Source organism: Chrysochloris asiatica, unplaced genomic scaffold, assembly GCF_000296735.1.
Source record: "Chrysochloris asiatica unplaced genomic scaffold, ChrAsi1.0 scaffold00113, whole genome shotgun sequence".
In the NCBI taxonomy this organism is placed as follows: domain Eukaryota; kingdom Metazoa; phylum Chordata; class Mammalia; order Afrosoricida; family Chrysochloridae; genus Chrysochloris; species Chrysochloris asiatica.
Window position 1 is genome coordinate 10,939,105 of NW_006408631.1, and position 13,159 is coordinate 10,952,263.

General features: G+C 40.2%; 1 protein-coding gene across 1 annotated transcript in view; it reads left to right on the top strand.

Moving 5' to 3' along the window:
• The window catches only part of FAM194A (family with sequence similarity 194, member A), a 53,453-nt gene extending 43,336 nt beyond the window's left edge, over positions 1-10,117 (top strand). Inside the window, exons 14-15 of the mRNA XM_006868001.1 lie at positions 5,772-6,000; positions 9,854-10,117. Of these exons, the coding sequence (XP_006868063.1) occupies positions 5,772-6,000; positions 9,854-10,117 (493 nt within the window). The remainder of the gene's footprint in view (positions 1-5,771; positions 6,001-9,853) is intronic.
• The last annotated feature ends 3,042 nt before the right edge of the window (positions 10,118-13,159 follow it).

The following is a 13,159-nucleotide window of genomic DNA, read 5'->3' on the forward strand; positions in this document are numbered from 1 at the left end:
ATGGATTGCACCTCAATATAAAGAAAACGAAAATCCTCACCACTAGACCAATAAATAATATAATGATAAATGGAGAGAAGATTAAAGTAATTAATGACATCCTTTTACTTGAATCCACTGTTAATACTCATGGAAGCAATAGTCAAGAAATCAAATGATGTATTGCATTAGGCAAATCTGATACACAAGATCTTTAAAACGTTCAAGAGCAAAGATATCACTTGAGAACTGAGGTGTGCCTGACCCATGGTATTTTCAGTAGTTTTGTATGCAGGTGAAAGTTGGACAATGAATTAGGAAGACTGTAGAAGAATTGATGCTTTTGAGTTTTGGTGTTGGAGAAGAATATTAAACGTATCATGGACTGCCAAAAGAACAAAAAAGTTTGTGTTGGAAGAAGTACAGCCAGAATGCTCCTTAGAAATCAGGATAGCAAAACTTCATCTCTCATACTTGACATGTTATCATGGGGACCAGTCCCTGGAAAAGAACATCATGCTTGGTGAAGTGAAGGGTCAGTGAAGAAGAGGAAGACCCCCCCCAAAAAAAAAAAAAAAACATGGATAGGCATAGTGACAGCAACAATATGTCCAAGAGTAACAATAATTGTGAGGATGACATAGGGCCAAGTCGTTTCGTTCTGTTGTGTATAGGATTGCTATGGGTCAGAACTGACTCCACGGCACCGAATAACAACAGCAACATAGTAATGCTGGGTAAGATGATAACCTCATTGTTGTTTTGTTTTGCATCTCACTAATGGTTGTACCAACTTGATGATACCTAGCAACAACAACAATGGTCGCTATGGGTTGGAATCAACTGATAACACATAACAACAACAATGGTTAATGGTGTGGCACTATAGGATGAGCACTGGGCAACAAGATCGGTTTCAACCGCAAGGTTGGTGGTCCAAACTCACCAGCCACTTCTCAGAAAACCTGTATGGGGTCACTATGAGTTGGAACGGACTTGACGGCACTTAACAGCAATAACACCAATGGCTAATGACACCAATGAATATTTCTTCATATGTTTGTTGACCACCTGAATATCTTCTTTGGTGAAGTGTCTGCTCATGTCCTGTACCCATTTTTTAATTGGATTATTTGTCTTCTTGTTGTTGAGGTGTGGAAGTGTTCTATGAATTTTAGAGGGCAGTCCTCTGTCTAGTATATCATTGCCAAAAAGTTATTCCTAATCTGTGAGTTCTCATTTTACTCTTCTAGTGAAATTCTTTGATGTACATAAGTGCCTAATTTTTAGGAGGTCCCAGTTATCTATTTTGTCTTTTATTGGTGTGTTTACAGTTATGTTTTATAGTGTATTTATGCCATGTTTCAGAGCTCCTAAGTTTGTCTCTTTTTCTTCATTGATGATTCTTGTAGTTTTCGGTTTTACATTTAGATCTTTAACCCACTTTGAGTTCATTTTTGAATATTGGAGTGCCTAATATATTGGAGGAGTCCTGGTGTGGCGCTGTGGGTTAATGTGCCAGACTGCAAAGCCATTTGAACTGCAAGGTCGGTGGTTCAAGCTCACCAACTGCTCCTCGGAAACCCTATACAGGGTCGCTATGGGTCAGAATCAGCTCAGTGGCACTTAACAACAAGAACAACAGTATATTGGAAGAAGTCCACACCACCAAGGAAACTTCCTTTCAGTTGATTGGCTACTTATAACAGACCTTATCATAGAATTCATCATACCAGATTATATTTCATCATGGGGATAACTGATGACATTTCAACTGTCAAACCACTGAGAATTCTGGCCTAATCCAGTTGACATAAAACCTAACTATTACAAGTAGGTTTTGAGAGTGGGAAGTGACAGGCCTCCTACTTTGCTCCTCTTTTTTATTAATGCTTTTCTTATACAGTGTCTCTTTCCTTTGTGTATAAAGTTAGTATTGTTTTCCAATTCTTTAAAGAATGATGTTGGAATCTGCATTGCATTGTAACTATAGATGGCTTTGGGTAGTGTTGACATCTTCAATGTTAAGTTTTGCTATCCATTAACATGGTATAGGCCTCCATTTCTGCAAGTCTTTTTTTGGTTGCTTGCAGTAGTGTTTTGTAGTTTTTCTTTGTATAGGTTTTTTTGCTTCTCTGGTTAGATTTATTCCTAAGTATTTAATCTTTTGTGTGGCTATTGTAAATGGCATTATTTCCCTGATTTTATTATTAGTGAAAAGGAATCTAACTTTTTATTGTATGTTGTTGTATGTTGACCTACCCTGCCACTTTGCCAAATATTTCAATAAGTTTAAATAATTTTCATGCTGAATCTTTGGGATTTTCTATGTATAGGATCATATCATCTACAAACAGAGAGAGTTTTACTTTTTCTTTGCCAATTTGGTGATGTTGTTGCTAAGTGTCATCTAGTTGATTCTGACTCATAGTGACCTGTATAGGGTTTCCAAGGAGTGGTTGATGAACTTGAGCCACGAACCTTGTGGTTCAAACCAACATTGCCATCCAGCACATTAACCCCATAGCTTGCCTTTAATTTCCCTTTCTTGCCTTATAGGTCTGGCTAAGACTTCCTGGGCAATATTGAATAGGAGTGGTGATAAAGGGCATCCTTGTTTGGTTCCTTTTCACAAGGGGAATGCCTTCAGTTTCTCACCATTGAGAGTGATGTTGGCTGTTGGTTTTGCACATATACCCTTAATAACATTAAGGAATTTTCCTTCTATCCCTAGTTTATTGGATGTTTTTATCAGGAATGGGTGTTCGATTTTGTTAACTGCCTTTTCTGCATCAATTGATTAATCATGTGATTTTTTCCCCTTTGTTTTATTTATGTGGTGGATTACGTTGATTGTTTTCTAATATTGAACCACCCCTGCATTATTGCGGTTGAGTGCTGTTGAGTCAGTTCTGACTCATAGTGACCCTGTATAGGGTTTCCAAGGAGTGGCTGGTGAGTTTAAACCACCGACCTTGTAGTTCAACCTGACCTTGAGGTCCACTGCTTTATCCCAAAGCACCACACCAGCCCTGCATTGTTATTGTTGTTATTTGCCGTAGAGTTGTTTCTAACTCACAGCGACCCTGTACAGGGTTTCCGAGGCTGCAAATCTTTACGGGAGCAGAAAGCCTCATCTTTCTCCCATGGAACAGCTGGTAGTTTCGAACTGCTGACCCTGAGGATAGCAGCCCAATCCGTTACCACTATGCTACCAGAGCTCCTTGCATACCTGGTATGAATCCCAGTTGGTAATGATGCATTATTTTTTTGATGTTTTGCTGGATTCCATTGGCTAGGATTTAGTTGAAATTTTTTACATATATGTTCATGAGGGATATTGGTTTATAATTTCTTTTTTTAATTTGGGTATCAGGGTTTCAGGGCTCTAATAAGTAGAGGGATTGCGGTAGTGTATGGTTTTTCTATTTAAAATTTTTTGAGAAAGTGCCATACCGTTTTCCACAATAGTTGCACTATTTTATAGTCCCACTAGCAGTATATGAGAGTCCTAGTCTTTCCACAGCCTCACCAACATTTGTTTTTACCTGGTTTGTGTGTGTGTGTTTGAGCCATTTATATATTTTAAATGTTTTATAGTGAGTTGAGTGAAGATTTACAGCGCCGATCATCAGTTTTACACTCAACAAATCATGTACTTTACTTCATTGCAACCATTCATCTGTTTTTTTAAAAAAAGTATTTCATTACCAAATGAAATCAATGTTCTAAGTACACAGATCTGTACCTGTTCTTCCTCTCCAAGGAGGAGGTGGTAATGCTAGTTGGAAGAAGATGAGAGAATATGAAAAGGAGATAATTGAGTAGAACGGTAGTCATTCACTTCATCAGACTACAAACTGCAGAACTAAATTAGTGTGCAATGGAATCAAATGTGGCATTCGCCACATTAAGAGATTGTAGAGATCCCATTGATCTAAATTCCACTCTTTTCTTGGCTACAGAGCTTTTTGGAGTCTTGTTGGACCACTGTAAAATGAACACTGGGCCACAAGGTCAGTTTGAACTTCAAGATCCAGCCACTCCTTGGAAACTCTATACAGGGTCACTATGAGTCAGAACTGTCTCAATAGCACTCAATGACAATAATGCAGGGGTGGTTCAAAATTAGAAAAACGATCAATGCAATCCACCACATAAATAAAACAAAGGGGAAACAAGTCACATGATTAACCAATTGAGGCAGAAAAGGCAGTTGACAAAATTCAGCAGCAGCTCCTTGAAAACCCTATACAGGGTCACTGTGAATTGGAACCAACTCGATGGCACTAAGCATCAAACAACAACACAGAGCTCTTCAGCACACTGAAAGGATCCCTGACTCTCACCTTACACACACACAGCCTTGCCAAGAGGCCTTCAGGCAGGATTTCTGGCTCCCAGCTTAAGGACACTCTTGGAGAATAAAATCCAAAACCAAACCCACTACCACTGAATTCATTCCAGCTTGCAGTTTCCAAGGCTGCCATCTTTATGGAAGCAGATTACCTCATCCTTCTCCCCTAGAGCAGCTGGCAAGTTTGAACAACTAAACTTCCTTTAGCAGCCCAGTGCTTAACCACTGTGTCACCAGAGCTCCATTTGTTAGAATATAGCTCCCTTATGTTCTGCCTTCCCAAGAATTCATTTTAAGGTTTCTGGGTGGCATGTATGGTTTGCTCTTGGCTACGACTGGAAGGTTGTCTGCTTGAACCCACCCAGAGTGTCATGGAAGAAAGATTGGTAATATACTTCTGTGAAGATTAAAGCCAAAAAGCACTTACGGCACAGTTCTACTCTGCAACACATGGCGTTGCCATGAGTCAGAATCAACTCAAGAGCAATGGGTTTAGATTTTTTTTTTTTTCTTTCCTCCTTTCTTTCTTTTTTTTTTTAAGTCCTCGTTTAACCCTTTCATGATCTATGGGACAAAAATGCAACATTTTCAGCCTTTCAGGTTTCTTGGGAAGCTGCTACCCCAGTTGTAGTACGTGCTATTGCCTGAATCACTGCATGAATCAGAAGAAATGGCCCTTGTGATACCAATCCAACTACCAGAGTCCCTGGTGACATACGTGCCCCCTCACATAATTGTAACAAAATTAATTACCTCAAAAAAATTTCCCCTTGATTTTGGCATATCTTCCATTACTAGAAACACATGGTATCAACAAAAACTGCTAAAGAAGAAAATAATTTGGTCATGAAAGGATAAAACTTTTCTGCTCTTTCAATATTTTACTATGGCAGGCATAGCCTACACAACTTTATCCCTTTTACCCCTGAGGCTACACCTTCCCTGCCCCCTCTTCATTCTTCCCAGCACATGATTTTTCAGATCCTTTCACTGTTACAGGTCCATCCTTTGAGCACATTTTGCTTTAATCAGGTAATCAGGTAATCACTCCTAAGATTACCTGATAATACTCTGACTGAATTCCTATTAATTTGAAATATGGGTCCAATTAGAGATTGTACACTCCTAAGATTACCTGGGAGTCCTGGTGTGGTGCTGTTGGTTAATGTGCCAGACTGCAAAGCCATTTGAACTGCAAGGTTGGCAGTTCAAGCTCACCAGCTGCTCCTTGGAAACCCTATACGGGGTCGCTATGGGTTGGAATCGACTCGACGGCACTTGACAACAACAACAACAAGATTACCTGAGTTCTCCATCCCTCATGTGCTATTATCTAGCATAAATTGTTGCTCCACTTGCTTAGCAAGTGACAGGCTAATTCCAGGGCTGAAATGTAGTGTAACTATTTATGATTATTCATTTCTTTCCTGCCCAGGGTATGCATCAATATCTTGGGAGGTCAATATTCAGATCAAGCAGGCAACAGAGTGAGAGCTTGGAACTGGTCAAGTTCGGTTGCTTCCACCCCCTTCGTGTCATTTAAACCGGTCTTTCTGGCTTTGAACCATTATGTTGGAGTTCGAATCTTAGAACAAGACAAAATTTCCATCACTTTTCTAGCAATGGGCCAACAGGCAAGAATCAGCGTTGGAACCAAAGTCAAGGTAGGTGCATTTTAAAAAATACTTTAAAGCATTTAGAATAATATGAGCACAGTAACTTTTCCTTGGTGTTACTGCTGATAGATTATACTTGTGCCCACACTATTAGTCACTGATGATTTTGAAACTCAGTGAAAAAAACACATAGTACAAGTTTCATATGGAATTGAATTAGCCTTATTTCTTGTTTCTTCTTCATCAGACATTCTTTTATTTTGGTCCACATCACATTAATTGAGTGTCTGTGATTCAAGAGTGTTGCTTTGGAGGCTTGGTTTGGGAATTTTTGTATTGTGTATGGTTTTTTCTAGACTGGGCTGTGTAAAGAAGACCAGGGATTCAACCATGTTTAAGACTAAGGATAAGCCCCATCTCCTTGAAGAGGCTTCCCAGATTTCTTAGTCCTTTGCCTAGTCACGGTCGATCATACCCTTCTCTGGGCTCTCCTTGAACTTGTTGAACTATGCTTTATATAACTCCATGGCTGCCTTCCCTAATGGATAGTGAACTCGTAGAGGTCCAAATCTCTATCGTACTGATTCCTCTCTCCCAGAGTCCAGTGTAGGGCATGGTTCAGAGTGTACACTCAGACTGGCCGTATTGCATAGTGTGGTTAAGAACATGAACTTCAGAGCTACAGAGACGTAGCTTGAAGCATCAGCTCTGTCACTTAGCTAAATGAACTTGAGCGTCAGTTTTCTCACCTGTAAAATGGAGATAGAGATTTTTACCTTACAGATTGTGACAATACAATGAGAATAGAAAGCATTAATATGGTAAATGGTAGCTCACAAGCGATGCAGAGATAGATATGACTAGAGATATGTGTTGGTATGTACAAAGTGACTTTAAACAATTCCTTAAACTCTTTAGACTTCCATTTCATCTCTTGGTCCAAAACACAAAGGTATCTTGCTTTAAATATATCCATGAATATGGTGCAACATAAAGGGGACAAAGTTTTAAAAACTTCTGGACTCTTCTGGCATGATGGCAGACTAGGTAGACAGACTACATAGACCCTCTACAGCAAAGATAAAAGAAGCCAAATGAAACAGACACAGATGAAAATTTTGGAACACTGAACTTCAGAGGAAAGGTTAGAGAAGTGGATTGAGTGCTTGCTGGGAGGAGAAGCTGAGCAGGGATGGCAAGAGAGGAAAACTGACTGGTGAGTGGCCGTCCAGGTGCAACACGACCACAGGCCATGGTGGATTCAGAGCTGTCCTGCTAAGATCTTTGGTGTGATGTTCATGACTGACACCTAGCTGGGCACCATGGGAAGAATTCCAGCAGGTAGCTGCTAGTGACTTAAGGTATCCTAAACTCATCTTCCTTATTACTAATTTCCTTTTCATCAGCAGAGCCAGGTTGAAAAAAAGGTTGCTTTTCTTCCATCCCTTTGTTTCTTTATTAATACCTTGCTCTTCCTTTCACCTTTCTCTATGAATTCTCTGACTGACACGTTGGTCACAAAATTTTTCATGTGGGGTGGTCTGCTCTCCTGGGCAACCTCAAAATTAACAGACAAGTTCCATTTAAGTGCAATCTCAAACACTTGACTTATTTCAGATTTATTGAGATTTTTCATCTGATTCTCTTCCCCTCACCTCCAGCTTCTCAGGAAAGGGCCCCTTCTGCAGGATCCTCAGCATATTTCCCAACTTGCCTCATCCTTCCTTTTCCATTAAACTGCTGTCTTCGACCAAAAGTTCAACTAGATAAAGCAATGGTGGACTGGAAATGTGCGATGTACTTGGGGGGGTGCAGGGAGTAAGCACCTCCTCTCATGCTGTAGTTGTGGGTGCACTGCACTGGACAGTAAAGGTCAACAAGCTTGAACATTGTTTATTTTCCAAGTTTCATGCACAGATCATTTAGTTCTACAGTAGGTGTTATGCTTTCTTAAAAAGAGGATGCTCCAGGGACAATGTTGTTTGGGTTCCGTTCTAAGAGGTTATGTGGTTAAGAAGCCCCAGACTGCTGCCCTGAGTGTGTTGACTAAGGAGCAAAGACACTGAGGGGCCATGGAAGGTGGGGGAGTGACGGAGAGAATGGAATAAGACATGGCTGGTGCAAACACTGAAGAATTAAAAAATATTTCTGTTGATGAAAACCACTTTTTATTTTCTATAATAATAAAATCAGTTTTATTGATTTTAAAATGTTCTCTGTCATATTATGGGACTTAGAGTTGAAGGGGAAGTTAAGGATTTCCCCAGGCACACCTCCTCATTCCATTCTTAGTTATTCAGCCATCTTATCTTCCTTTTTCCCTTCCATCTTTTCTTTTCTTCTTTCTTTTTGATGTTGAGGAATGGGATGGAAACACACAGAGACTCTTGCAGATAAATGGTCAGTAGTTTCTGCTGCATTTAGACTGCTCTGGTAGCATAGTGGTTATAGCTTGGGCTGTGAACCGCAAGGTCAGCAGTTTGAAATTACCAGCTGTTCCACGGGAGAAAGATGAGGCTTTCTGCTCCCATAAAGATTTATGGCCTCAGAAACCCTGTACAGGGTCGCTATGAGTCGGAACCGACTCTATGGCACATAACAACAATCAAGGCTGTGGAGTCTTGGGGTGGTGCTGCAAGATAAGAACTCAACCTCAAGGTCGCCTTGAACCACAAGATCGGCAGTCCAAACTCACCTATACAGAGTGGTTAAGAGTGTGAAATGATTCTATAGCATTTAACAACAATAACAATGAAACTGTGTTGCTGTGGTGTGGCACAACAGGATCAGCACTGGACTGCAAACCACAAGGTCAGCAGTTCAAACCCACCAACTGCTCCTTGGAAACCCTATACAGGGTTGCTATGAGTCAGAACTGACTTGGCAGCATTGAACAACAATGAGGCTGTAGGGAACGCAGTGGCTTTATCTGATACACCCTGGACTGAGAACCACAAGGTCAGCAGTTGGAGCCCACCCACAGCTCTGTAAGAGAAAGATGAGACTTTCTACTTCCCCAAAATTTACAGTCATAAACCCTATTATTTCAGGGTTGTTATGAGTTGTCACCAACCTCACAGCACTTAACAGTAACAACATATGAAGCTATATATATGGCCCTTCCTGAAGACACACAATGTGGAAACACCTCAGGCAGCCTGTCCCAACAGATCCACTCGCCTTCCTTCAAGGAGGCTATATCAGCCTCGAATCACCAAAGGCTGTGAGCATATGGGGAGGGCAGAAGCCAAGGAAAAGTCATTTGGAATGTTGTTGTTGTTGTTGTTGTTAAGTACCATGGAGTCGGTTCCGACTCATAGTGACCCTGCATAGGGTTTCCGAGGCTGTAAATCTTTACGGGAGCAGAACACATCATCTTTCTCCCGTGGAACTGCTGGTAGTTTCAAACTGCTGACCTTCAGGTTAGCAGCCTGATTTGTAACCACTTCGCTACCAGAGCTCACCTCCTAAAATTAAAGGCACACTTTGGGAGAAAGAAAGGGAGTTTGGGTCATTCCCATCATTCTTGAGGAACTGGGCCCCTCGATGCCTTCCCATTTGGCCACCAGCCTCCAGACCAGCACTCACCACAATTTGTTCATCTTTCTTCCCTTCTGGGCATCTTCCCGGGAAGGGATTGTACTCTCAGTTCCTTTTAGTCAGTATTTGCCAGTTGCATTTCTTAAATAAATTGTAAACTTTGAAAGGTATCCAAATTTCATTTACTTTACTCAGTCTGGCCTTCGTTTAGTCTCTCAAGTCTCCACAGCACTTAACTCACTGCCCTTGTTTGTGGTTAACTAGACTGGTATCCATCTCAGTCAACTCCCACAAACTTCCCAAGGTCCCGAGCTCCATTACTGGACTCTGAGCTTTCCTCTTCTTTCTCTTCCCTGAAAAGCTACCAAACCCTGAGGAGATTCCAGTCCTCCGATATGTGAGTGGAGATGACCTTCTTCTGCTGGCCAGTTTAATAAAGATTCGACGCCTATTTCATAAACTACAAGGATGTATGAATTTTCCCTCAAGCCAAGTTTGGGGTAAACTAAAGCAACCTTCATATCTTTCTTCACTGTCTCTAAAACTAATTGCTCTCTGTCACAATTCTGGAATAAAGCGAAATATAATGACAACAATAAGACGTATATTAAATGAAAAAATTTAAGAGTGATGGTGCTTTCAGTTGTTTTTGAGTTGTGTTTTTTTAAAGGGCATGCTTCAAGAAAATATATAAAATGCCTATAAAATTCTAAGAAATATGCCTTACTATAAACTTAGAGAATTAGAGCATGTCCTCAGTTGTCACTGGCTTATTTTCTTGGCAGAAAAACTAAACTTGTTGAACACCAGAGAATGAGCAAATCATCAAAGGTATTGATACCAGCTGAGTTCTAACAGAAAACTTAGAAAGTAGGAAGGGATTAGTTGCTTATGAAACCATTGGAAGGGCTGGGGAAGAGAGGGTCAGGAAAAGCCCCTGATGGCTTTCAGGAAACCAGGAAGTGAAGGCGTCTCAGGGACCCTTAAATCAACCAATTTTAGTAATCCACAAGACTAGCATGTGAATCTGGTAGTGTAGTGGTTACGAATCAGGCTGTGAACTGCAAGGTCAGCTGTTTGAAACTACCAGCTGTTCTGCAGGAGAAAGATGAGGCTTTCTGCTCCCATAAAGATTTACAGCCTCGGAAACCCTATACAGGGTCGCTATGAGTCGGAACCGACTCCACGGCATGTAACCACCACCCATCCTAGTGCAGAATTCATAAGAAACTGCCATCTGCCTAAACATCCACTCACTACTTCCAAAGATGAACGATAGCTTCTCACTTCTCCCACCTTTGGAAGCTCAGACTCCTGCCTCTAACTGGGGAATCTAAGCCAATCTTGGCTGACAAAAAGTCATGAAAATTACATATTCTCCATGCATCCAGTTCCTGAGTAAAGGGATATTTCTAAATCTTCAATGACAACCCAGCTCTGTATCCTCTGCTCAATACAAAGATTGCTTTAGGACACAGCATGGGGTATAAGCTCACACTTCAATAGAAAATAGACTTAAGAGTTGGGTATGGAGAACCCTAAAAGCAACAGAGGAGCCAAAACCTTCCCTAGACTTCTCATTCTCTATTTAGGAAAGGGAAAAAACTTAACTTCAAGGGTCATTCCTTATTCTAAACTCCCAGTTTGCTGCAAATGTACCACAAACGGAACTGAGCCTTCACAATTCAGTGTGAATTGAATATATCAAATCATTTCTCCCTCTAATAACTAACTGAGGAAATACAAAGAGGGAAAGAAGAGAAAGATTTGGGTGGCCCAGAAGAGACTGAGGGCTGGGCAGTATGAAGTTACTGAGCTGGTGGGAGGAAAGTTGTCTGCTTTTCGGTGTGGTTGTTGTTGTTGTTGTTGTCCCATCGAGTCAGTTCTGACTCATAGTGACCCTGTATAGAGTTTACAAGGAGCAGCTGGTGGGTTTGAATTGCTGACCTTGTGGTTTGAAATTCAGTGCTGATCCTACAGCACCACACAAGGAGTCCTGTAACTACCATATTTTAAATTTTCTTTTCAAAAAGGTTGTTAAAATTGAGGATTCAATTTTATCATTGTTTCATTTCTACTGTTGTTAATCCCAATTGTTACCATTGTGAAAAAGAAGTAAGTACCTAGACTTACATCTTCACTGGTGTTAAATGGCTGCCTCTTTTGTATTTAGCCATTCTTCTTCAGTTTCACTGATGACTATCAAATGAGATAGTTAATGCTGTTGAGTTGGTTCTGACAGTGACAAATCAAGAAACTGCATTTCCACATCAGAGAAAGGGAACTACTAAAGATTTGATATTACACCTTGTTGTGAGATCAGCATCAGACAATATACACAGAGAAGTCTAAGGGGAAAATAACTTTGCATTTTGAGTCCCCTTTTTGTACCCTTGCTCTTCAGGTCTTGTACTAGGCAATGGAATAAACAAGATGAGCTATCCAGCCAAACTCTTCAGAGAGAGAGCTGAATTATGTCATTTCAAGTGACCTAGTGACTTCTGCGTTACTTGATTATATAAAGGGACAACACATTGTGGAAAGAATCAGCTGTTTACTCTCTTATCCATGTGAAAACATTAAACAAACCAATTCCAACTCAAGGCAATCCCATGTGTCAGAATAGTATTTTGTTTTTTAAACTTTTTATTGTGAATGAAGTGAAGGCTTCCAGAGCAGATCATTAGTTTTACATTTGACAAATCATACACTTCATTTCTTCCCAATGACTGCAATCCCTTCCATGTAACAGCAGTTCTTCCACTTTCCCCCTGAGGTTCTTATCTCCATCCCAGCCTCCTTCCACCATCCCTTCTCAACTTTGTCTTTAGGGAAGCGTTGCCCTTTTCATCTTGAGTGGTTGACCATTCCATGGTGAGCATACCTTACTAGCAATACTGGTCCCACTATATGCCTGTATTTATCTCTTGGCTGAAAATTGGGCCAGTTCCAGACCTGAAGAGTGACCAAGGGCCATCGTCTCAGGCCCTTGTATTATTCCATTGTGTGTATGAACCAAAGTTTGTTTAATCATTCAACTGTTGATGGGCATTTAGGCTGTCTCCATCTTTTTTGATATGTTTCCTATAGACAGCATATTGATGGATTCTGTTTTCTTATCCATTCTGCTCTTTATATGTCTTGATGGGTACATTTAATCCATTTACATTCAGTGTAACTATCAATAGGTATAAATAGACAGGTGTCATTTTTCTGTATTTTTCTTGTGATGCTACTGGATTCTTTGTTCCACATAATTTCTATGCTGAATTCATTTTGTTTATGGGCTCTTATCATTTTCATTTCTGTTGTGTTCATGTTTACTAAATCTTTCTGACTTTTCACTTTTAAAATTTTTATGTGCAGGTGTATTATTTTTCTTTGAAGTTGCTATGTAATTTATTAATTTTTTGCCTGTTCAAAACAGTCTGTTTTATCTTAAAATTTACTTGACTTCCTTGCCATTTGGATGTTCTATATCTACACTGGTAATCTCTTTTTGCTTTGGAGTTGACTTCATTATACATTGATAGCTCTGGTTCTCTATTTTCAGTCTTGTAGGTTTGTTTTACTTTAAATATTTCTATATCTGGATTGAATTCTGGGTGGTGTTTTCATAAGTGGCAATCTCAGGTTGCTGTCTGCTGGTGTTGGTTCTCAGTCCAAA